We start from the raw sequence: 27708 nt of genomic DNA, 5'->3' as shown, positions 1-27708 counted from the left end.
TTTGACAAGGGTGGTTGAAGGGTATTCTAATTCATTTAGTGCCTACATGTGCAAGGTAGCATGAAGGCAAAAAAGCCTGGGGCATGTTCGGAGAATAGCAAGTATTCTAGTTTGAATGCCATCTGATACTTCTATAAGGGAATAGTAAAAGATCAGGCTAGAAAGGAAAAGTAGCAGCACACTATGGAGGACCTTTGAAAGTCAGGCTGTGAAACTAGGACTCTTACCAGGAAGCAGGAAGTAGCTTTTTGAGCAAAGGCTAATCATAGTTGATATTTAGGAAGGTGAATCTAATTGTCACTTGCAAAGATGCATTCAAACTGAGTGTGTAACCAGAAACTGGTTAAGAGACTATAGTAGTAATCTAGGCAAGAGGTAGTACAGGACTGACCTAAGTTTGTGTTGGTGGGAATGGAAACAAAGCTATAAATGTTATAGGCCTTATGCTTATAAAATGTACTTGGCAGAACTTGGAAACTGTCAGATGCAGAGAAAGAAAGTGTCAAAGTGAGGCAGGATATCTAATGATGATACCAAATTAAAGGAATAAAGAAAATTACCCCAAAAAAAGTAGAGAGAAAAGTTTGAAAAGTTGATAACTGAATTTTTAGAGAAAGGCTATATTTAGGGAATTGAACAAATGAGAAAGAAGATAAGCAACAGAAAGGTGACAAGGAAAGGGAAAGAAGATAGGCAACAGAAAAATAGAGAGGAGGGTTTCTAGAAGAGAGTGGGAAAATTCAACCTCTAAAACATCAGTAAAGTCTCATTTTCACCTATTAAATTATCCAAAAGATCCAAACCGGAGCTTGAATGTGCAGGAGTAAATGGGATAAAATTAACCGAATACCCAAAGGAGGGAAAATATTTGCTCAGGAAATGAAGAATAATTGGCAATACAAGGAAATTTAGAGAGAGACTGAAATTAAACCTCTGAAAGAATAGAAGGAAATAAGTACTTATTTTATTTCTTAAAATAACTATTCCAAAGTTTTATGCTATGCAGAAATCCTTCTTCTCCCAAGAAAAGAGATCAAGTCCTTTTCAAAAAGCTCAAGAAGGGCTGGCCCTGTGGCTTGGTGGTTAAGTGCGCGCGCTGCAATGCTGGTGGCCCGGGTTTGGATCCCGGGTGCGCATCGAGGCACCACTTCTCCGTTCATCCTGAGGCCGAGTCCCACATACAGCAACTAGAAGGATGTGCAGCTACGATATACAACTATCCACTGGGGCTTTGGGGGGAAAAAATAAAATAAATAAAATCTTTAAAAAAAAAAAACAAAAAGCTCAAGAAGAGGGGCTGGTCTGGTGGTACAGTGATTAAGTTCGCGTGCTCTGCTTAGGCTGCCCGGAGTGCGCAGGTTTGAATCCCGGGTGCAGACCAATGCACTGCTCATCAAGTCAGATGTGTTGGCATCCCATATACAAAATAGAGGAAGATGGGCACAGATGTTAGCTCAGGAAGATGGGCACAGATGTTAGCTTAGAGCCAGTCTTCCTCTCACAGACACACAAAAAAGTCAAGAAGAAAGGCGGAGATTGGTGACCAATGAGAAAACAGTTTCTTTGATGGATATAGGTGGACGCCAACTTGTAATACTATGCACAATAAGTCAAAATTGCTGTTAACAAAATCCCATCTGTTAGCCCAATCATTTTACGATGTTCAGTACAATACAAATACTTTGTTACTACCTCTGTGCTGTATTACCTTTAATTCCCAATGTGTTGATACCCAGTGAAAACTCATCCTTTGTCATGGAGACTACAGAACACCACAGGAAAGCACTAGGGTTGGATAATGTCTTATCTCAGATTCTGACAAGAGGTTTGTGAGGTAGAAAGATGGACATTTCTTGATTCTAGTTTCTAGGCTAAGATGATTGGCTCCCATTTCATTATCAAATGCAGTATGAGCTTTTCAGAAATATTCAGCAAGGATAAGTGAATCATGCTTTCAATTTATTGAGTGCCTTTCATTTATTGAGTACCTGCTACATGGTTTGTTGGGTGTTTTCTATCATTTTTCTGTGATTATTTTTTAAATAGCCTGATTTGTACATTTGGCTGATTTCTTTTTCATTAACCTTGATTTTTTTCCTTTGACTTCCTTGTAGTTTTGTTTTTGTTTTTTTACTTAAGAAACATGTGTTGATTGTTTCTGCCATGACTGTCCTTGCTACTTCCCACTGGCTATTGTGAAAATTTTAAGTTTGTCTATGTTGGACTTGTTTCTAAGACAGCAGCATTACAATATACTCTGAGCATAATTATTGTGAGTCAGCTGGCAAGAAGGAAGAAAATAATACTGGTTATTGGTTATATTTGGATGGGATGTATTATACAAAATCCATATATTAAAATTCTGACCTGGGAAGGAATTACCTTTTTTTTTCCCACTAGAGGTAAGAGACTAGTTGCTTCTCTGTTTTTACTATATTTTGTTATGTTAATAAATTACAATTAGTCCTATATGTTCCCTTTTTTAAAATCCAGTAATATTTTGGATTTTGAATCTTACTGGAATTTCTAATTCTATTCCCTCTTCTCCCTCAAAAGACCAAGAGACCCAAAGAATAGGAGAGCTTTTGTGATAAGTTCTGCAGTTAGAGTCAAAACAGCTAGACACTGGTGCTCTCTCTAACTTTCATATTACTCTGCTATATCTCATACCTTACCTTTGCCGTTTTGCTCTCAGTAGTTCAAAAACAACAACTGTACCCTGTTTACTTGTCCGTTTCTGTATTTTGTATATTGTTTGTTTCCATTTTGTTTTTTACCTTATTTTCTGAGAGTTAATTTTGCAAAACTTCCAGAACTAGAATAAGTTAGGGCCATTAGAATGGGCATAGAGGGTAGGATTTATAGTGACAGTGATTGTCACACCTTGACAACTTGGCAAGCATCATGCATGGAATATGGAAAATATAAAGGACATTGGTGCACATTTGAACTGAGTGAAAAGAATTATTGGACAGGCACTTAACAAAAATGCTGATCTCTCCCCATTTGAGGTCTTCCTGTCCTCTTTTTATCTCATATGTAGCACTGATCAGTAATGCCTTTCTCATTGTCCTGCATAAACATGTAGCTAAACTCATAAGAATTGGTTATTTATCTTGTCTTTTACTATCTTTTTATTAATATAAGTGATTTGGTTTTTTAGACTTTTTTGCCAGTGAATGAAGGAAATAAGACCTGTCAAAAAATATACATTTTACTTATCTTAAAGCTGAGGGCTGCAGCCTGCTCTCCATAGGACCTTCAGCCCTTCATTGGTAACTCAATAAAGAAGAAAAAAGTCTCTTTTGAAACTTAAAAATATCCTACTAATAGCATAATGCAGGTGTCATTCAACTTTCTCTGTAAAAGTCCAGGTAGTATGATCTCTGTTGAATTATTCAACTCTGCTTTGGTTGCATGAAAACAACATAGACAATATGTAAATGAATGAGCGTTGCTATGTTCCAGTAAAACTTTATTAATAAAAACAGGCAGTGGGCTGAATTTGTCCTGCAGGCTGCTGATCCTAGATATAATGTATTGATCATACATTGTAGTACAGCCCTCTGTTGGTTGAAAGAGAAGACCGGAGAAAAACAATGGAACGATTTTGTTAGTTATCTGGAGCTTTCTATTTGGTAAGACAAAAAGCAAAAAAATGACAATAATATAGGAAATGTAAAGTAAAAGAGGGTTTAGAACTGAGTAGAGTTATTCTTCAGTGGGTTTTAAATGTAGATTGGTGGTAAAGTAGAATGTTTATGATTTAGTACAGGAGCTATAAATAAAGGAACCATATCCTTTGTACAATAAGATGTAAAAACCAATGTACGAGATGCTTAAGATAAGTGGTCAATCTGTGTTGTCTTTGGCCTGATAGATAAGGTTTTAAGCCAATAAATAGAGTTACAGATTTCTTGAATGTTCCAGGATACTTTAGGATCTTTAGGATGGATCCACACTCAACTTCTGCTGCAAGTAATGGAGTAAGAGGGACCAGATTTATCTTCCCCTCCTTAAACAGTATAAAACCAGGCAAAATATATAAAACAACAGTTTCCAGATATTAGACAACAGGCAGCACAGGTTGGTAATCCCTGAGAGAAGGGAAACAAATGAGGAAATCCCTACAGTTGCCATAGCATTCTGCTTAAACAGAGTTTCCAGTCTACAGTGCAGGAATCGGGATCCCAAACCCAGTGGTCCAACTGAAGTGAAACAGAGTTAAGCGTTGGAGGAGGCCCAGGTGGCTAAAATTTGCAAGAGGGAGTACCAGAGAAGAGAGAGCTGCACAGAGACAGGCATACACACTAGATATCTGCAGAGGATTCCCTGGAGTCTTCAGCTGAAAACTGATCAGCACATGTATGTGAGAAGACTACTCAAGGCCAAGGATAAAACTACTGGAAAGGAGCAGGCAGAACATTCCCCAAACTCACACAGGCTGATAATAGTTTATGTCCTCAATAGCCAGAGTGGAGAAACCTCTAATAAATGGGACATTTTATTTACTACTCAAAAAATGTATTACATCACTAGGGTACCAAAGTAGTTCTAGATTAAACTACTCTCATTTCACTTAACAAAGCTTAAAAATAAGCGTAGGGGCCAGCCCGGTGGTGTAGTGGTTAAGTTCATGCACTCCATTTTGGTGGCCCAGGGTTCGTGGGTTCAGATCCTGGGCGAAGACCTACACACCACTCGTCAAGCCATGTTGTGGCGGCGTCCCACATGCAAAGTGGAGGAAGATTGGCACATATGTTAGCTCAGGGCCAGTCTTCCTCAAGCAAAAAGAGGAAGATTGGCAGCAGATATTAGATCAGGGCCAATCTTCCTCGCCAAAAAAAAAGCCTGGAAAGGATCAAACTATTTCCAAGTAACCTAATTGAATTTTAGAATAAACTTCAAAAATGTAACAGGAAATACAAAAAAATCCAATAACCAAAAATATTTAATTCATAATGTCAAAAATTTCAGACATGCAGAAAAGCAGGAAAATACAACCCATAATGAGTAAAAACATCAATCAATAGAAATGGATTCAGAAATGGCACAGATGTTGGAATTAGTTGAGAAGGATTAGCATTTCTAAATATATTTTATATTTCAAGAAGGTATAGAAAAGCATAAGCCTGTTAAGGAGAAGTATGGAAAATTTTAAAAAGATATAATTTCTAAAGATAAATGCACTGGATGAGGTTAGACACTGCAGAAGGAAAAAGCAGTAATTAGTGATCTTAAAGACAGCAGTAGAAACTATTCAAAATTAAACACTGAGAGAAAAAAAAAGGCTTGGAAAAACAATAAACAGTGCATCAGTGAACTGTGGGAAAATTTCAAGTGACCTAATATACATATTTGGAGTCCTGGGGAGGGAGAGGGAGAACAGAAAAATATTTAAAGTAATAAAGGCTGAAAATGTTCCAAATTTGATGAAAACCACAAACCTACAAATCCAAGAAGCTCAATGAACCACAGGCAGAAGAAACAAGGAGAAAAACTACACTAAGGAGCATCGTAATCAAATTGCATAAAATCACTGATAAAGAAAAAAATCTTAAAAGCAGCCAAGTTTTTTTTTTTAACACTTTATATATAGAGGAACAAAGATAAGAATGACAGCAATCTTATCATCTGAAACAATGCACGCTAGACCGTAGATCACTGAAAGAAAAAAATTGTCAGCCTAGAATTCTATACCCAGCAAAAATATCTTTTGAGAATGCAAATGAAATAAAGACTTTCTCAGGCACACAAAATCTGAAAGAGTTCATCAGTAGCAGACCAGCAAAGAACGTTCAGAAAGCCTGAGATCCAAATGCTACCTATAGCAATTACCTGCTATATGGTCTTAGACAAACTTTAATTTCTGTGAACTTTCAGATTTTCATCTGTGAAATGAGAAAAATACTTATTTTATGGGATTTCTATGAGGATCAAATGAGATAAGGAAAATAATTGACATTTATTGAGTGCCTCCTTTGTGCCAAGCACATTATCTCATTAGAAATGGAAATAAAATGCCCAGTAACAGGCCTATTTCCCTTATGCTATCATCTCTCTTCTCTTTTTTCAGTAACTGAAAAACTTAGATTGTTCTAGAAGTTAGCCCAAATAGCTAATCAATCAAATTTTGATGAAGCACTTTTCCTAACTTTGTTTTCCTTTAGTTACTACCTTTAAATATACTTAAAGGTGGGAATGAAAAACTCTCCTTACTAGAATAGACATGTCAGCTAATAAATCACTTTGTGAAAGAGTTAAGTATGTTCTAAACTAAGCCTAAATTTTTTGGCTTGTGTTTTAGCTGCCTAATGTTTTTTTCAGTCATGTTTATTGAGGTATAATTTATATACTCTCTATCTAATTTTTATTATAAACCTATTGGATAGGGGCCATGAGAGTCTTTATAGCTTATACATTGCCCCACAAAGTTTTTGGCACTCAATAAATGTTAAATAATATTTCTATTCAGCATTCTGCAGACAGGAAGCATATGGTAATAAATGTCAGAGCACAGGTTGAAAATCTCCAAAAAATTGTGTTTTACTCCTTGGAAAAATCAGTACAGATATTTTCGTGAGTGAAATTTATTTTAAAAGGGGGTTCCCAAGCTTGTGTTTTACTTAATGATTTTCTCTAGCCTTCATTTACTTTGTTTACAAAATAAAACTTTTCCTCATCAGAAATAGTATAATATTAAAAATAGTATAACATTAATGTAGTCTCATAAGAAAGTATATAAATGATTTTGTAGATAGCATAAAGAAAGGGTATTCATAGTATGAAAGGCAGCATGAGGAAATATTTAGAGGCTTAAGTGACGTAAGTCTTTATAATATATTGTATGAAAGGAAATAAACAGCAGATAGTTCTTTATTATTAAATATCAGCGTGACTTAGAGGTATAGCACTGCTACAGCTGTTGCAGACCTTAAAATGGTATTAGACTTTGACTCAATAATATTTTTTTCATTCAAGGATTCTAGCACTACTTAAATATCTTACTCTGATCTCAGTAAGGTAACCATTGCTTCAGAATAACAAAAGACGTTATAAATTGAAACTAAACTTGATGCCAAAAAATGAATTTTGTGCAAAAGATAATATATCCCAGTTTATCTATGTTGAAGAAATGGTTAACCATAATCAGTTATACAAAACCATTTACATAGTATTTATCTAAATTATCCTTCCATAATTTGCTCACCCTGTGATTAATCTGATGACAATGCTTGCTTTGATTTTATTTTTGTGAGGATTTTTTTAAGGAGTAGCATAATCTGAATGAGAAAATATCTGAATTTGGCTATTTAACCTCTCTAAGGCTTAGGTTCCTCGTATATAAAATATGGGTAGGGAATCCAGTCACAGCTTACCTTGATGACTCTGACTCAGAGTCTCTCATAAGGCTATAATCAAGATGTCAGCCAGGGCTATAGTCATATCGCTGCTAGGGGAGGATCCACTTCCAAACTCACTCACGTGGCTGTTGGCAAGCCTCAGATCCTCACTGGTTGTTAGCCATGGGCCTCTCCGTAGGGCTACTCAAAGCGTGGCAGCTTACTTCCCCTAGAGCGAGAGCTCAGAGCGAGCACGTGAGCAAAAGGATAGATGAACAAGACATCTCATCACCTTTGTCATATATTTGGTAGAAGCAAGTCACTAGGTCCAGCCCACATTCAAGGGGAAGGAATTATACAAGGGTTTGAATAACAGCAGTCAGGGATCATTGGGAGCCAATTTGGAGGCTGCCTGCTATACATATGACCCACAGATAGAACAAATCATTGAATGCACTCTGAATGCTCCAGAACTCGTTTGAGATCTTACCAAGAACTTAAATTCAATAGGCAAAATGATTTTACAGTTTCACATTAAATAGTTCATTTATTCCTCAGAAGAATCCAGTGAGATAGGTGTTGTAGGCCTCAACTTTATTGATATAAACTGATACTGAGTGACTTGCTCAAAATTATGTAGCAAATGAGCTGTAAAACTGCAACCTTATTATAGGTTTTCTGAGAGTCTAAGCCCTGTACTTTCCATTTGGCTGTAACTGCCTGCTGACCAGTACTGTCTTGCGTTTAAAGCCATTCAAAGACAGCATTATACATCTAAGTGTATATATATAAATATATGAATTTTATAGAGAGAGATTTTTGTACGTAGATTTATAGAGAGAGAGAAAGACAATAACATTCTGTGTTAGGCTCTCATCTACACCACACCATTTAGCATTTTTACAGTATTGTTTCCAATATTATTGAGTCAAATTCTAATACCATTATAAGGTCTAGAACAGCTGTAGCAGTGAGATACTTCTAGGATAATAGTATCTGTTAGCCTAAAACTATACTTAGGAGGTAAATACTTTTTGGATGGAGAGATAAACAAACAAAGTAAAACAGCAGAACTGGTTTGGTGACTCCTTTCTCCCCTCACTTTTCCCAAAGCTCTGGACTCCTATGACTTGAATGAGGACCATGGGGACTCCCACTGAATTTTCTGCTTCCTCCTTGCATTGGAGCAACAAAGTAGTTTGTTTTGGATGGATGGGCTGCTTTTTATGGATAGTCAGAAATTACCTTTCTTTGGTCCTAAGTTGGTCCTTCTCCCTTTTTGTTTCAGTCCATAAAGTTTCAGCCTACACCCAGGACCCCTCATGTATAAGATTAAAAAGTAGAGGGATGGGGCTAGCCGGTGGCGTAGTGGTTAAGTTCGCGGGCTCCACTTGGGTGGCCTGGGATTTGCGGGTTTGGATCCTGGACGTGGACCTATGCACCGCTTATCAAGCCGTGCTGTGGCGGCATCCCATATAAAGTAGAGGAAGATGGGCACGGATGTTAGCCCAGGGCCAGTCTGTCTCAGCAAAAAAAGAGGAGGATTGGCAATGGATGTTAGCTCAGGGCTAATCTTCCTCTCTCTCTCACACACACACACACACACACACAAAGTAGAGTGGTAACATAAGCAACCAGATAACAGTTCTAACTAGGTCCAGTGGCTTGAAGCGCAGAGCAGGAAGTGAGAGGGCAAGGGTTATGAGCTTGTGGTAGTGATCGTAGTTAGTAGTCGTACCCTTCAGATCACCCTGGAGAAAAGAGAGATGAATTTTCTTTTTACAGGCATTTGCTAACTTCTCAAAATAACTTTGTGGTATGGTTAGTAGGAACATAGAAAACTTTCCTTGCAGAAGCAAAATAATAGCTCTTACAACTAATAAGTGAATTTGGCAAAGTCTCAGGATATAAGGTCAATATACAGAAATCATTGTATTTTTATATATCTAGTAACGAATAATTAGCATTGAAATAAGAATATGGACAAGTTATGGTTTTGGTTTAATACTGATTACAGATCATTCTACTTTATAAATTAAAACTGGGGTGTTATCAGACAAAATGCAGAGAAATTGTTTTCTCCTCAACTGACTATGAAGGAAATAGTTGTCTTCCATACACACAAACACGCAGTTGAGTTTCTCCTTTCTTTCCTGTATAATCCAAGGATTGTACTTTTTAATAGCAGCTTGCTGATCCCTTTAAATAGCTCTTAATGTAAGTATTCCATAGTTTTCATTAACCATGAATTTCAGCTTTTTTTTTTTTAAACCTCTCCTCAATAAATCATACTTGGTTGTTGTTTCACTAGCACCCTTTTAGTCTGGTCGGTGAAGCAGCAAGCCTGCTGCAAATCCTAAATAGTGTGGTGTAGATGAGAGTCTAAGACTTTAATTATATGTCATTTTATTCACAACACTCAATTCCAGGATGGGAAAAATGACTTTGTTGTTGTAAAAGACATATTATGTGAATATCATTCATTGTAAACCAAAAATGATACTGTATTATAGCATAGACAACAATGGAAACTGATTCTGAAAATGTGACCTGTCTGAGAAACTGAATAATAGTGAAAGTTATCAAAATGGAAAGAAGTGTTAATGTGAAATCCAGCCTTCTCAGAAATACTCTTTCCTGGCCTGTTTGGTTTTGCTTTTGTTGCTTGTCATGCATGAATGAAAGTGCTACACTCTCAGGGGAGCAGGAAAGCCTCTGTATCGGTTGTTTATTTCCTTAATCCGTCCTCCTTTGTGATTTTTTGATGTCAGATCTAAAATGGAAAGCCTGTAAATATAATGATTATCACATGGATAATCACCTGCATTAGGAACCACCCTGCTTCTCTATTCTAACCCTAGCTGTTCTCCACATGTCACATCCACTCTGCGGTTGGGTTTTAACCTGACTGCTTCATTAGATTTGTGAAACTCAGTACGTGGTGCCCTGGGGCAGCACAGATGGGGAGTTGCTTGTTTTCTTTTCTCACTTTTACTGCAAAGGCACACTAAAAAGTCCTTTTCAATTTAGTGTGATCAGTTCACTTGGAATTACCCCTGATATTTGGAACCTGCCTTACTAGCTTCTGCCCACTATCTATGCCCCTTTTTTCTTCCCTACTTTCTCACCTAATGCCTTTTCTTTCTGTCCCTTAATGCAGTGAATCTGAGAACTAAAATCCTGCTTAAAATTCTTACTGAGTCAAACTGTTCCCCTATGTTGTTTTATTTGTTTTGCTGAGAGGGAAAAATAAATGTTGTTCCATCATTGTATCTACAAACACCTTCAGATCAGAGGTTAGCTGTGGGAAAGTCTGTAGTGATGTGAGCCAGCTGCCTTCTCTAATGGAGTGACTGGGGGCACCAGCCCAAGATCAAAGGAAGGTGGGAGGAAGTCAGGAGATAAGATCTTTTTAAGCCATAGAACAAGTGCCTAGCTTTTCAGTGATAGGGCACAGCTCTGCAAACCTGTGTGAGGGGGCGCTAAGATAGAAAACTGAGTTGACTTTTCTTCAGCATGTCCTTCCTCGGTCAGAAATATGTTGGCACTTGGAATGGTTTACAGATGTGGAAGTGTCCTAGGGCCTGGTTTCCTTAACGAATAATGATCTGACATTTATATATGTGTCTTCTTGTAATTAGTCAGTTCTACTATACCGTAACAGATCACAGTTAATTGCTTTTTACATTTGTGTGAGCAAACCTGGACATTAAAAAGGCAGTTTAACTACTGTATGTGAATTTTGAGTTTTTATGTCTTAGTGCAATTTTAGTCATATAGATTCTTCATATTAACTTTGTCTTCTAGTCCTCTAGGGTTCCCTCATGCCTGTGATGAAGTTCCATATAAATAAGTTGTTCTAGCAGAGCTTTTCAGTTGTCTTTTTCATCTAAGAGTTAGCTTGGTTAATTGTTGGATTGGACAGCTTGGAAAAATACTGCATTGATATCTTTTGAACCTTATCTTTTTCTTTGACATCCAGGCCGGCAAATATTATTGACTATATGGTGTACAAAATTCTGCTGTAAGTAAATTGTCAAAGAGGCTAACCTTTCTTGCACCAATTGTCAAGATCATAGTTAAATTTTTTTTTAATCTACATCACTAAGGCTAACTCAGTCAGCCTTATGCTTCTCTCGTGAACAGCCTAAGGAGTTGTACTTTCAGCTTATCACTTTCTATTAACTTCGGTGTTCAGCTGTAATCATCCATTTCAACCTTTTTAAACCCTCAAAATGGTTCTTTAAATCTACATGTTATTAGTATATTGGACCATAAGTGCATACATACTTTATTTCCCAGTGTTTTCCTTAACATGTAGATGGTACCCAAATTTGTGCTGGAGACATTGACTGTACTTTCTGCCTTACATGGTTTGGTGCAGCAGTCATTTTAGTTGAGTTGGATCTGCTCACTACTCAGGCTCAAATCCCATCCTTCTATTAATATCTCTTGGCAAAGATAATTTTGGAGGAATGTAAGTTAAGATGTAGAGGCTCTTGACAGTTGTCTGCACGTTTTTTCATTTTCAAGAGAGAAGTGGAGTTGAAAAGTAATATTGCCTCCGTTTTCTGTATCAGTCCTAAAATTAAAATATATGCACAAAGCAAAGAGTAAAGAGAGGGAAAGGATTTGGTTATACAAGCTTGTTTTTGTCATTTGATAACCTGTTATAAGGGCATTAGCATATGTTCATCAGATTGTGCCCTTAAGATATTTAATATCTAGAAAAACTTTAACTATAAATTGTGTATTAAAATTTTTAACTATATATTTTTAATGTCCAACTTTTGTTACCTTGTCATCTCATATCAAAGAGAAATAGGGGGGTTTTTTGGACTATTTGCTATAAAAATTTTCCAGCAGACAAAAAACTAGAAATACTGAGTATATCTAGATTCAATAGTTGTTAACATTTTGCCATTTTTGCTTCACTTTAATTTTTTTTAAGATATTCTAAAGTATATTACATATATCATGCTGTTTTATCCCTAAATACTTCAGGATAAACCTCTAAAAATTAAGGACATTTTCCTTATCAAATTGATAATTCTTCATATTATCTAATTCCTGTTTCATATTCAAATTTCTCCACTTGTCCCAAAAATGTCTTTTATAGCTGGCTTGTTCAAAACTGGATCACTTAAGGTCTGTACATTGCTCTTGGTCATTTTTCCCCTCCCCACTTTATTATGACGTTGACTGATTGAAGAGACCAAGCTACTTGTCCTGTAGAATGTCCTACCTTACAGATTTGTCCATTTGCTTTCTCAGTGTATCATTTAACTTGTTCTCCTATCCTCTGTATTTCCTGCAGACTGCAAAGTATTGAATTAAAGTTTTGATTAATTCATGTTAAAAACTTTTGGTCAGAAAACTTTAGTGGTGATGCTGTGTACTTTGTACTGCATCATAACAGAAGGCACAGAATATTTGGTGATCCCAATATTAATGTTCATAAGTGATAGGATCGATCACTGGGTTAAGGTGATGACAGCTTGATCCTTCCATTATAAAGTTATACTTTGCTCCCTGTGACCAGCATATAATCTGTGATATTTTGATTCCATGAAATACCCAGTTCCCCATCATCCTTTCACATAATGAATTTAACATCCATTGATGATCCTTGCCTGAATAAATTTCATTAGGGGTTGCAAAATGGTGATTTTTCTGAATCTATACATTCATTAGCAGGCATTCTTCTCTACAGAAGAACTTTCTGAAAGATATAGTTTTAATTAAAAACATAACCACCAGCATGTTCTTTAGGTTTCAGATGATGTCTGTCTTTGCCAGGGTCAAAACACCTGAACTCACTGTGACAGCTACAGTAACAACATGCACTACATCTTCTTTATTGCAACTTGTGAAGTGTGTTGACATTATGCTGCTTTTTTTTTTTTAATGCCAAGGAAAAAAGAAATCTTTTCTGGTGTACGAATAAAAATTGAACTATGTGGGTATATTGAGATAATTGTGTAAAAAGAAGACTGTTTGAATGAGTTTCAAAATGGATTATTTCTTCATTACCTAGCACTTTATAATTAACTGTTCTTTTTTTTTATTTCAGGAAGCTGCCACTTTTGCTAGAGAGCAAGGCTTTGAGGTGAGTTAACCCACAATTGCACACTAAACAGATCCTAAAGGTTTTTTTCTAGCTGATAATGAAGTTCTTTTGGACAGTGATTGATGTGCTATTATACTCTCAGAGCCTCGCAGCGGTTGCCATGGAAACTTGGCAGTCGTCATGGTTTCTTTGTTCTGCCAGCACAGTGTTATGACGCACTCTGCTAGGTCTGCACCCAACATCGCCTACAGATGTTATTTATTGAATTTTGAAAAGCCTCTTGGGAAGCCAAGAGGTTGGGCATGGTTTCAAGCTGCCTCTGCAGATATGGGGCCTGTCAGTTTGTTCAGTTAAAAAGCTACCTCATTAGCTGCATTACATTTCATAAGGATTCACTGTGAAAGCAGTGGTGGAGCAAAACTAAATAGTGAAATATAATGTCGTTTAAATAATTTCAACCCTACCACATGTAGATTATCATTATGCAAATTAATTTCCAAAAGGTTGTACTTAACAGTTGTTAGGAACTGATTAATTTAAATCCTGCTCATGTAAACTTCCTGTTTGAATGTTTTTTTTCCTTCTCCTTTTCTTTTGGAATAGCATAAAACATATATAAATTTTCTGAAACTAAATATCAATAATTGGCTTTAATTTCCAGGTCCTGATTCTGTTTTCCCAATAGAAGTACTATCCTGTCAAGATTCAAAACTCCATATGATTGTTGTTGGCAAAATTAGCATAACAGACAAGACCGTGTTTATTTTAATCTATATAATATCCATCGTCCAGTCGATTGTTAGAAAACACTGACTTTAATCTGACCCCAGGTTAATTGACAGAGAATTAACTGAGTTTGTGAGTTTTATGACTATCATATTTATTGAGCCAGAACTATGTAGAATGCTGTGTTCTGTACAACAACTTGGAACATCGCATGGTAGTAATTTTAAAAAATTTAATCTGACTAGAGCTGGAATATAGAAACTCTCCTTATTTGCATACTCAGTATTGTCTGCCATCTAGAGAAGCTATGAGCATTGATTGGATCTATTAGTAAGCTCACTTTGAACTCTTTAGAGATAAAGGTGTTGTATGAGTTTGTGATGGAATTACTATTTAAATGTACTAAAGACAGATTCATTATCAAGCAACAAAATACTGTAATACACGTGCATGTTACCCATGTCATAAGACGTGACAACCAGACATAGAGCTTCCTTTTCTTGGAGGAAGACAGTGAGCATGTGGTATAAGTATTCTACTCTCAAGATCCTATGAAAAAATTATATCAGGTTAGGAAACCTTGCCTCATGATACTCAACTGTTGGGAACTATGATAATTTCTTGGGAGTTTGCTTTTTTTGTTTTACCATATTCTCGTGAATATAGGGTTGAATCACATGTAGAAGAAGGAGTAAAGATTTCCAAATATTTTTTTTCAACTAATTTAAGTTTCACTTTGTAATTTCCCAAACTGGCAATTGATATACAGGAGTAAATGTAATCAAGGGAATATTCAATTTAAAAGTCAAGTGTTTTGATCATGAGAATATAAGTAGATGTTTTCTGTCATGTTTTAAGGTTTCACTGATGATAAATTTTAATATTAACAATTGATATTCTCTCTTGTTACATGAAAATTCTCCACAGATAAAAGCTTGTAGAACATAAATTTGTACCCTGTTTTCTGTGCTAACATGAAAAAATGTATTTTGGTTCTAGAAAATAAACAGATTTGTAGATGCTTAGAAATATAACGTTGCGTAACAAATGATTATGATTCTGTAGTATATTTTGTACTAACCAGCACCATATTAGCCTTTCCATTAGTTCTTACTTAATGCTTCTAGAACTATTTTTTTTAACCATAAATTTGCCATAATTGATTACAGCCTATAAGCAAAGTGATGATGATTATAATAAGAGTATACCTTATTACCTCCTAACATAGCGAAACTGCTCTGTTGGTGATGTTGACAGTGATATGTTAGATTGAATAAAAGCACGCAGTGTCTTGATGTATCCCTTCATGGGTTCCCTAAAATATTACAAGCATTGCAGAATGTATAACAGCCATGAGTAGAATAACCTCAAGTAAGTATTGTTAATAAAATATAATCCATGTATGGAATGCTATCTAGAGAAATTCAATGATTTTTAAATGTCATTAAAATTTCTTTAGTCCATTAGATAGTAATATGAAAGCATAGGTTTGAAACTTGATATTTTTAAAGAGTCAAACAGTAATAAATCACTTTATCTTAACAGTTTAATGTCTATGAAAATGTGTCAGTGCTCTCAAGTCTAGTGTGACAGACTACACAAAATCTGCATTTTATCCCTCCCAACTTTAATTTTACCCCTAAATTTGGGGCGTGAATGAGAGGAGAGAAATGAAAAGATTAGAAAGAAAGATGAGCACTTTTTTCTTCCCACCAGCTCCTCTGTCTTACCCTCATTTTCTATTATAAATCCCCATCAGTTCCCAAAGCCGCTGAGTATTGCCGCTAGTGATCTGTCTGCTAACAGACCAATCCAAATGCCTCTAAAAATAACCAGTGTTTATTCATCAGGAAATATCCTCAGTGGCATTGTTTATGATAGTCTGGTTAGCTTCTCTGCAAAATTTTAGATAATCTTTTTTTTAAAAAAAAATCTTTAAAATGAATTGGGCAATTTTCAATAAGAAGAGGCAGCTTAGGAGGGCACTGGAGAATGAGATAAAAACTGGAGCTAGGCAGAGCACAAAGCAGAAGAGAGAGGATTTTTTTATATATATAGGTGATGGAAAATTGCATAGTGCCTGATTTAAATGACAGACCTGCTAAGAATTTAAAATGACAATTCTTGGGGTAAAAAGTTTCAGGAGGCCTTTTATTATTCTGGAAAATCAGTTCAGACTGCAATGTGTTTTTAAATCTACCTTATCTTGAGCTGAACTGGTTAAAGTTTTGTGTTTTTAGAACCTAAATAAAAATAAACTACTTAAAAGCATGTTTCATTATGAAGACTTTTGAAAGCTGAATTAAAAATTGATTTTAATTAAATAAAGTGAAGAAAATACCTCTAAACCCTAAATATAAATATTCTTTGTATTTTCATTCTCTGTGCAATAGAGTATGTGCCAAATGATAAAGAGAATTCATACCTTCTCTACTGGATAATTTATTCAGTTTTACTCTAAGCAACAAATTTTAATGTTTTTATTTTAGATCACTAAAATATAAAACTTCTGACCCTATATAGAGGAAATAAAGCAATCCTTTTCCCTTTTCCAACTTTCTCCACAGCCCCTGACTCTACCCAGAGGATCCCAGACTTGTAGTCTTTCTCTGTCCAATAACAACCCTATCATATTAAACCACTGAGAGAGGAAAGCGTTGAATTGTGCTGTCCAATACAGCACCCACTAGCCACATGTGGCTATTTAAATAAAATTTGAAATTCAGTTCCTCAGCCTCATTAGGCACATTTCAAGTGTGCTATAGCCTATGTAGGTAGGGACTACCATTTTAGACAGTGCAGATATAGAACATACACATCATCACAGTAAGTTCCATTGATCAGCACTGGATAGAAAGTCCACAGAGAGTATTCAGGAGGTATTGATTCCCAAAGAATTCTCCAAGATTTTTCTAAGGTTTCTGTGTTCCTCACAAATATAAAGAATGCAATATGATCACCCAGAGTTTCTGGAAATAAAACACTAAGTCAGGTCCTGCTGGCTAAGAGAGTGCAATGCTGCTTTCCTAGGTGACTGAGTCCCAAAAGAGGACAGTTTTAAAACAGTTAGATTGAGGGAAAGAAATAAGATAGTCTTCTAATTCTCTTCATTTAATCATTTATTCAACAAATATTTACTGAGCACTGACTATGTGCCTAACACTTTGATAGCCCCTGAAGACAAAAGGGAAATGACCGGAGAGTGTACTGTGAAAGAGAACACAGGAGGAGTTGCTATTTTAGATACGATGGTCATGGAATGACTCTCTGAGGAAGTAAAACTTGAAAAATATGAATATCTAGCCATGGCAGAAAAAAAGCAAAACAGACAGGGAAACAAATTTCAGACAGAGGGAACAAGGGTACAAAGGCCCTCAAATAAGAAAGAGCAAAAAAAAACACAAGAAACAGCATAATGTACTGTGTACTCCAGGAACTGACAGAAGGCCAGTGTGACTGCAAGGGAGTGAGTGAGGAGGAAGGTAGTATGAGATAATATTGGAGACTGACACATCATATGAACACCATGATTATTATAGAAGTTTCTAGTTGGAAAACAAAATATGGTATGGTTAAGTGAGGGAATGTGTGGGGGCACCACAATTGGTATTCTACCGGAGTAGGTAGATTGTAACAGTATTGCTTAACATGTGTATCACCAGCTTTTTAAAAATGGAGTGAAGAGAATATATTCTTTAATTTGGAAGACAATGCTAAATTTAAGTTGTGTGATCACCAGTGACAATAAAAGCGTAATTTTACATTTATAAAATGCTTCACACTTTATAAAACCTTTTCCCACATATCATTAATACATTTAATATTCACACAAACCTTTAGGGGTAGGTAGGGCATGTATTGCCATATTAGTTCAAGAAATAAAAAATAGACTACATGACTTGTTCAAGGTCACATAGTTAATATATAATGGAGCCAGAACCAGAGCTCAGCTCTCTAAGTTTGGTATTCTTTACTATATAAACTACACTTCTTTCTTTTTCACATTCTAACATATTGAAGGAGGAGATTAGATTTCCAAATGACCTTGGAAAATGAGAATTATCTTGAAATTCAAATGTTGAAATTCACTAGGGTAAAATACAAGCCAGAATAATTAAGGAAAAATAGCAAACTTAAATACAAGATCATCAGTGACTTATGAATGTGGCAGAAAAATGATTTAAGATGAATGTGCTATAGTTTTATGATAACGACCATAGAATGCACATTGCCAGAATTCATAGAATCGGTCAATTTGTGGATAGCATGGAAGAGGGGTTAAGAGTGTATTCCTTGGAGTCAGACTTCGTGGGTGCTAGTCCTGCCTCCACTACTTAGTGTATTTATGACCTTAGGAAGTTATTTAACCTCTCTGTGACTCAGTTTCTTCATCTATAAAATGAGGATATGGTAATAGTACCTACTGCCTAGAGTAGTTGAGATTTAATGAGTACTTTAGAGCTATATACTTGGCTCTTGGTTTCTACATCTATAAAATGGGGATGTAGTAATAATACCTACTGCATGGGGAAGTTAAGATTTAATGAGCTGGAGGAAGTCAAGATGGCGGCCTAGGCAGACTCTGAACTTACCTCCTCCCGCGGACACAGCCAATTTACATCTACTCATGGAAAAATTACCCCTGAGACAGAACTGAAAACTGGATAAGAGGAACTCCTGCAACAACAGACAATCCTAACTGAGGTAGAAGAGGCAGAAACTCCCTTCTGGAGAGGAAAAACGCCGCCTTCACAAGCCACCAGCTTCACGGCCACCTGGGAGCAGCCCAAAGGTACGCAGCCCTCCCTGGAGGAGCATGGCCCTGAGCCGGGAGCACCCCTGCTGTGGCCATTTTCTGGACACATCACAATCGAGACGAGTGGCATAATATGTGACTTTGCCTGCTGCTAAAGCATTGGGGAATACCCCCAGAAAAGCTGGTTCACAAAGAAATTAAAACCGGCTCTTAAAGGGCCCATGCACAAACTCCCCCGTTTCAGAAAGCAACCTAAAATCACCAGAAGGAAAGGTGCACAGTGCTTTGGTGAAAAGAGACTCACCTAATAGGCCCTGTGTGTACCAATTTAATCCAGCTCAGCCAGGGCAGGCAGCCCACCCTAGAGACGGGCCCCACCCAACAACAAGCCCTCAGGCAACTTGTGGGCCTGCATAGATTGGTGACTGGATTCTCTGCAGCCTGGCAACTGATCCCGCTTCAGTGGGGCAGGGCGTGCACAAGGAGCGGGTGGAGAGTGTGGGATGGTGGTGGAGTGTGTGGGGCTCCCGCCTTGGAGAGACTGGGTCTGCTTCGGGAGGTGGGGGCGCACACACGGGGCAAGACTGTGTGACTGTGTGTGTGGACCTGTGGGTGGTGGGGTTTGTCAGCTGCAGAAGACTTGTGCTTCTCAAAGACCCACATAGGGGGTTTGCCCCACCTTCCAAAGCCTGAAATAATTGGGTGCCCCCATGCCTGAGGCCAGCCCCACCCAGCTGCAATCCTCAGAGAGCTGACAAGAGACCTAAAGGCTGGAGGATTATAGCAATTGTAAGGCCCTAAGCCTAACAACCTGCCATGCTGGGGCCCTACTCACGTAAAAGAAATACTGCAACGCAAATGTGGTATTAGAACTTGCAGCCAACTGTGCTGGGGCTTCCCACACCTGATAAAGAGACTGAAGGGCCCACAACAACTACAAGCATCTGAGCATTACAACAGCTGGCCAGGAGCATAACTCAGCCTCCCTGGGCACCTACAGGGAGAGCAAACAGGCCACAACAGAAGGACACACGTAGCCCACATAGGGGTCACCCCTGGAACATTGAGAACTGAGGGAAGCACACTGCAGGCCTCCTAAGCCGTCACTTACATAAGGTCACCTATCTAAGAGCAGGAGACGTAGCTGACCTACCTAATACGTAGACACAAGCACAGGGAAAGAGGCAAAATGAGGAGGCAAAGGAATACATTCCAAGTAAAGGAACAGGACAAAACCCGAGAAAAGGAACTAAGTGAAACAGAAATGAGCAACCTACCCGACAGAGAGTTCAAACTAAGAGTGTTAAGGATGCTCACTGATCTTGGGAGAAGAATAGATGAACTCAGTGAGAATGTCAACAAAGAAATGGAAGATATAAAAAAGAACCAATCAGAAATGAAGAATACAATACTGGAAATGAAAAATTCACTAGAGGGATTCAAAAGCAGAGTAGAGGATACAGAAGAACGGATCTGTGAGCTGGATGAAAGACTAGAAGAAATTACCCAAGCTGAACAGGTAAAAGAGAAAAGAATTAAAAAGAGTGGGGACAGTCTAAGGGACCTCTGAGACAACATCAAGCGCACTAACATCCGTGTTATAGGTGTCTTGGAAGGAGAAGAGTGAGACAAAGTGGCAGAGAATCTATTTCAAGAAATAATAGATGAACACTTCCCTAACCTAAGGAAGGAAACAGACATCCAGGTACAGGAAGCACAGAGAGCCCCAAACAAGATAAACCCAAAGAGGCCCACACCAAGACACATCATAATCAATATGTCCAGAATTAAAGATAAAGAGAGAATCCTAAAAGCCGCAAGAGAAAGTCAAGTTACATACAAAGGAAACCCCATAAGGCTATCAGCTGACCTCTCAGCAGAAACCTTACAGGCTAGAAGAGAATGGCATGATGTATTTAAAGTGCTAAAAGGAAAAAACTTACAGTCAAGAATACTCTACCCAGCAAGGTTATCATTCAAAACGGAAGGAGAGATCAAAAATTTCCCAGACAAGCAAAAATTAAAGGAGTTTGTCACCAAGAAACCAGTGCTACAAGAAATGTTAAAGGGACTGATTTAAGGGGCAAAGAGAAGACCACAAATGGGAAAAATTATCTATTTCTGTGATAAGAGGGTAATGGATACAAATGCACAAAAAAGAGATTAGATATGATATCAAAAACATAAAAGGAGGGAGGAGGGGAGTTAAAGAGTAGAGCTTTCAGACAAGGATCAAACTAAAGAGACCATCAATTCTGTACAGAAGAAGAAAGACACTGAGAAAAAAAAAGTTAAAAAATGGCAGTAAGTACATACTTATCAATAGCTACTTTAAACGTCAGTGGACTAAATGCTCCAAGTAAAAGGCATAGGGTGGCTGATTGGATAAAAAAAACAAGACCCATATATATGCTGCATACAAGAGACACACTTCAGACCTAAAGACACTCACAAACTGAAAGTGAAGGGATGGAAAAAGATACTCCATGCAAATGGCAATGAAAAGAAAGCTGGGGTAGCAGTACTCATATCAGACAAAATAGACTTTAAAACAAAAACTGTAAAAAGAGACAAAGAAGGGCATTACATAATGATCAAGGGAACAATCCAACAAGAGGATATAACACTTGTAAATATCTACGCACCCAATGTAGGTGCACCTAAATATATAAAGCAATTACGAACAGACATAAAAACAGAAATAGACAGTAACACAATAATAGTAGGGGACTTTAACACTCCACTTACACCAACGGATAGATCATCCAAACAGAAGATCAATAAGGAAACATTGGCCTTAAACGACACACTAGAACAGATGGACCTAGTAGGTATATACAGAGCATTCCATCCAAAAACCGAAGAATACACGTTCTTTTCAAATGCACATGGGACATTCTCCAAGATTGATCACATATTAGGCCACAAAACAAGTCTCCATAAATTTAAGAAGATTGAAATAATACCAAGCATCTTTTCTGACCACAACGGTATGAAACTAGAAATCAACTATAGGAAGAAAATCAGAAAAGCCACAAATACGTGGAGATTAAACAAAATGCTACTGAACAACGACTGGGTCAACGAAGAAATCAAAGAAGAAATCAAAAAATACCTGGAGACAAATGAAAATGAAAATATGACATGCCAGAATTTATGGGATACAGCAAAAGCGGTTCTAAGAGGGAAGTTTATAGCAATACAGGCCTATCTCAACAAACAAGAAAAATCTCAAATAAACAATCTAACAATGCACCTACAGGAACTGGAAAAGAAGAACAAAGAAAGCCCAAAATCAGTAGAAGAAGGGAAATAATAAAAATCAAAGCAGAAATAAATGAAACAGAGACCAAAAAAACAATAGAAAAAATTAATACAACCAAGAGCTGGGTCTTTGAAAAGACCAACAAAATTGACAAACCTTTAGCTAGGCCCACCAAGAAAAAGAGAGAGAAGGCACAAATAAGTAAAATCAGAAATGAAAGAGGAGAAATTACAACAGACACCTCAGAAATACAAAAGATTATAAAAGAATACTATGAAAAGCTATATGCCAACCAATTCGACAATCTGGAAGAAATGGATAAATTCTTAGAAGCATACAACCTTCCAAAACTGGATCAAGAAGAAGTAGAGAATTTGAATAGACCAATCACCAGTAAGGAGATCGAAACAGTAATCACAAACCTCCCCAAAAATAAAAGTCCAGGACCAGACGGCTTCCCTGGTGAATTCTACCAAACATTCAAAGAAGACTTAATACCTATCCTTCTCAAACTCTTCCAAAAAATTGAGGAGGGGGGGAAGCTCCCTAACTCATTCTACGAAGCCGACATTACCCTGATACCAAAACCAGACAAGGACAACACAAAAAAAGAAAATTACAGGCCAATATCACTGATGAACATCGATGCAAAAATCCTCAACAAAATACTAGCAAATCGCATACAACAATACATTAAAAAGATTATACACCATGATCAAGTGGGATTTATTCCAGGTATGCAGGGATGGTTTAACATTCGCAAATCAATCAACGTAATACACCACATTAATAAAATGAAGAATAAAAATCACATGATCTTCTCAATAGATGTAGAGAAAGCATTTGGCAAGATACAGCATCCATTTATGATAAAAAACTCTGACTAAAATGGGTATAGAAGGAAAGTACCTCAACATAATAAAGACCATATATGACAAACCCACAGCTAATATCATCCTCAATGGTGAAAAACTGAAAGCTATCCCTCTAAGTACAGGAACCAGAGAAGGATGCCCACTGTCACCACTCCTATTTAACGTAGTATTGGAAGTCCTAGCCAGAGCAATCAGGCAAGAAAAAGAAATAAAAGGGATCCAAATTGGAAAGGAAGAAGTGAAACTGTCACTATTTGCAGATGACATGATTTTATATATAGAAAACCCTAAAGAATCCTCCAGAAAACTTTTAGAAGTAATAAACAAATACGGTAAAGTTGCAGGATACAAAATCAACATACAAAAATCAGTTGCATTTCTATACACTAACAATGAAGTAGCAGAAAGAGAAATTAAGAATACCATCCCATTTACAATTGCAACAAAAAGAATAAAATACCTAGGAATAAACTTAACCAAAGAGGTGAAAGATCTGTACACCAAAAACTATAAAACATTGCTGAAAGAAATTGAAGAATGACACAAAGAAATGGAAAGATATTCCGTGCTCTTGGATTGGAAGAATTAACATAATTAAGATGTCCATACTTCCTAATGCAATCTATAGATTCAATGCAATCCCTATCGATGTTCCAACAACATTTTTCACAGAAATAGAACAAAGAATCCTAAAATTTAGGTGGAACAACAAAAGACCCCAAATAGCTAAAGGAATCCTGAGAAAAAAGAACAAAGCTGGAGGTATCACACTTCCTGATTTCAAAATATACTACAAAGCTATAGTATCCAAAACAGCATGGTACTGGCACAAAAACAGACACACAGATCAATGGAATAGAATCAAAAGCCCAGAAATAAACCCACACATCTATGGACAGCTAATCTTTGACAAAGGAGCCAAGAACATACAATGGAGAAAAGAAAGTCTCTTCAACAAATATGTTGGGAAAACTGGATAGCCACATGCAAAAAAATGAAAGTAGACCCTTACACCATACACAAAAATTAACTCCAAATGGATTAAAGACTTGAATGTAAGACCTGAAACTATGAAATTTCTAGAAGAAAACATAGGCAGTACGCTCTTCTACATCAGTCTTAGCAACATATTTTCAAGCACCATGTCTAACCGGGCAAGAGAAACAATAGAAAAAATAAACAAATGGGACTACATCAAACTAAAAAGCTTCTGCACAGCAAAGGAAACCATGAACAAAACGAAAAGACAACCTAACAATTGGGAGAAGATATTTGCAAACCATACATCTGATAAGGGCTTAATCTCCAAAATATATAAAGATCTCATGCATCTCAACAACAAAAAAACTACCAACCCAACTAAAAAATGGGCAAAAGACCTGAACAGACATTTCTCCAAAGAAGATATACAGATGGCCAACAGACACATGAAAAGATGTTCAAAATCATTAACTATCAGGGAAATGCAAATCAAAACTACAATGAGATATCACCTCACGCCCGTCAGAATGGCTATAATTAACAAGACAGGAAACAACATGCGTTGGAGAGGATGTGGAGAGAAGGCAACTTTCATACTCTGCTGGTGGGAGTGCAAACTGGTGCAGCCACTATGGAAAACAGTATGGAGATTCTTCAAAAAATCAAGGATAGAACTACCATATGATCCAGCTATTCCGCTGCTGGGTATTTATCCAAAGAACTTAAAAACACCAATGCGTAAATATACATGCACCCCTGTGTTTATTGCAGCGTTACTCACAATAGCAAAGACTTGGAAGCAACCTAAGTGCCCATTAAGGGACGAATGGATAAAGAAGCTGTGGTATATATACACAATGAAATACTCAGCCATAAGAAATGATGAAATCCAGCCATTTGTGACAACATGGTTGGACATTGAGGGTATAATGCAAAGTGAAATAAGTCAGAGGGAGAAGGTCAAATACCGTATGATTTCCTTCATTAAGTAGTAGATAATAACAACAACAAACAAACACATGGAGACAGAGATTGGATTGGTGGTTACCAGAGGGGAAGGGGGGAGGGAGGAGGGGTAAAGGGATAATTCGGCACACGTGTGTGGTGTTGGGTTGCAGTGAGTATTTGGGTGGTGAACATGATGTAATCTATGCAGAAATAGAAGTATAATGATGTACACCTGAAACTTATACAATGTTATAAACCAAGGTTACTGCAATAAACAAAAAATTTTAAAAAAAAAGATTTAATGTGCTATATACATGAGTATATACATATATTTCAGAGCTGTGTACAGGCTCATAGCTAAATTGTATGAGCTTTTTTTCTACTTCTCCTCCCCCTTTCCCTCTTTCCCCTCCCTTATTAGATGCCATAATTGAATTCTCAGTACTCAAAACTCTTGAGGCCCTTTCTAGAGATTTTGGGGCAACCTCAGCATGTGACAGTTTTGGAAAGTATTAAAATGATACTCATTTGAGGAAAGAAACTAATATTTATTAAGTACTTAGCATATTCTAAATATTGCACTGAGCTCTTTAACTTATGTTATCATTTTTCATCCTCACAACTATTTATAACTTTTTATTCTGAAATAATTTTAGACTTAGAAAATTTGCTAAACTAGTACAGAGAGTTCTCAGAAACCCTTCACTCAGCTTTCCCTAATGTTAACATCTTACTTAACCAAGGTTTAATGATCAAAACCAGGAAATTGACATTAGTACAATACCAATAACTAAACTACAGATTATATTCTGATTTCCCCAGTTTTTCCTCTAATTTCATTTTTTTGTTCTGGAATCTAATCCAGGATCACACATTGCATTTATTTGTCAGGTCTCCTTAGTTTCTTCCTGTCTATGACAGTTTCTCATGCTTTCCTTGTTGTTCATGCTCTTGATACTTTTGAAGAGTACTTGTCAGTCATTTTGTAGAATGTCCCTCAATTTGAGTTTGTCTAATATTTTCTCATAATTAAGTTGAGGTTATGCATTTTTGGGAGAAATATCACAGAAGTGATGTGCCGTTCTCAGTGCATCATATCAGGGACATATATGATGTCCCAATGTCTTATTCTTGGTAACGTTACCTTAGTCACTGGGTTAAGGTGGTGTTGGCCAGTTTATCCTCTGTAAAGTTACTATTTTCCCACTGTAGTTAATAAATATCTGGGGGTGATATTTTGGGACTACATAAATATCCTGTTTTCTCCACTAGGTTTAGCATCACTAAATTTGATCCCTGGGGTAAAGTGATGTCTGTCAACTTTCTCCACTGTAACATTATTATTTTTCCTTTAATAGTGAATAAGTATCTGAGTGGGAGATACTTTGAGACGATGCAAATATCCTGATTCTCTTCAAACTTTTGCCCACTAATTTTAGTATACTTCATTCTCAACGCCTTTTAACGTAAATATCATTTTCTTAGTTTTGTAGATGAGGAAATGGAGCCTCAGAGAGGTTTATTTACCTGCTCAAGGTCACACAAATAGTAAATCCAGGTGTATCATACTCTAAAGTCCCTTGTAATTTCATCATTCTGGTAAGATATGTTAGCCCAAGTATGTGGGAGAAGCAACTACCAGGCAGGTGGGGGGAATAGGGTACTGGAAATATGTAGCATTGGGAAGACAAAATTGAGGTTTTCAGGAAAGTTTTTTGACTAGATGGAGATCCACTATGGAGAGCAAGGCAATGGCTCCTCAAGGCATAGTGAGAAATTTAGATTTGGTGCTCACTGGCAGTGATCCCAGAGGGACAGAGGGGTTTTGTATGAGCTGTGGATGTGATACAAATAGAATAAAGCTTAACTTTTCTGTAAAGATTTATGTTTTGTATTTGGAAAGTTTATTTCAATCTTTTTCAATTGCCATTTTTATAAGATTTAATTTGAGACATAAGAAAGGTTTCTTTGATTAGGTTACCAAAATGCCCATAAAAAATATATCTTCGAACAGGATTGGCTGAAGACAATGGTGGAATGTCATTCTTAATATATTACTTATACCACCTTGAAAAAAGACCTCTATTTAAAAAACATCCAGTACATGCATAAGATTCTGCTCCCAAGATGATAAAGTGAATCTGTTTCTGGAGTTTGCCTCTTATCTTTATTAAGCATGAACTATACTCAATCACAAGCAAAAATCCTACAGTAGTAAAATATATGTGTGGTAAGGGGATTGGGAGAATATATGTGAGTCATTTTAATTAAATGTATACATTCATTTAAGACAGTGAAGACATTGTTATTATATGGCATTTTTTTGATCCTTTCAGCTATTACTAGTCATTTCTAATAGTCTTGCCACCAAAACTGAGAGAATTTCTTTTCTCATCTCATCAGAGTTCAGGCTGAGTTCTTTTCTAAAATAAGCAACCAAAAGTGAAATAGTCAGCATGTTTCAAAGGTCGGCAGCAATGTCCTACCACAAGTGGCTATTCTTTTCAGAAACAACAGTCCTCTAGAATCATCATGTGAAGTGTAGTAGAAGCTTAGCTTCATCTAGCATCTGGAATTTAAGTATTTAGTGAACAAACAACGTACAAATATTTCACTAAAGATTGTCATACCTTTTAAAATGTTATGGTTTCTGATGTAGTTTGTAACCAGTATGGCTTGTCTGCCTTCGTTACCTAAATTTGACCCGTATATCCTAATTAACTTCTTTAATGCCACTCAGATAT

The 27708-nt window shown here is 36.8% G+C and overlaps 1 protein-coding gene across 4 annotated transcripts in view; it reads left to right on the top strand.

Annotated features, from left to right (window-relative positions):
* ADK (adenosine kinase) overlaps nt 1-27708 on the top strand; it is a 539838-nt gene that overhangs the window by 426736 nt on the left and 85394 nt on the right. For all 4 annotated transcript variants that reach the window (XM_004426944.3, XM_087432006.1, XM_087432005.1 and 1 more), the window contains one exon: nt 13417-13452. In XM_004426944.3, the coding sequence (XP_004427001.1) occupies nt 13417-13452 (36 nt within the window). The remainder of the gene's footprint in view (nt 1-13416; nt 13453-27708) is intronic.

Source organism: Ceratotherium simum, chromosome 6 (assembly GCF_057802395.1).
Source record: "Ceratotherium simum simum isolate JZ-2026a chromosome 6, ASM5780239v1, whole genome shotgun sequence".
NCBI lineage: Eukaryota > Metazoa > Chordata > Mammalia > Perissodactyla > Rhinocerotidae > Ceratotherium > Ceratotherium simum.
Note: the sequence above shows the minus strand (reverse complement) of the source record. Positions and strands in the feature narration are given on the sequence as shown.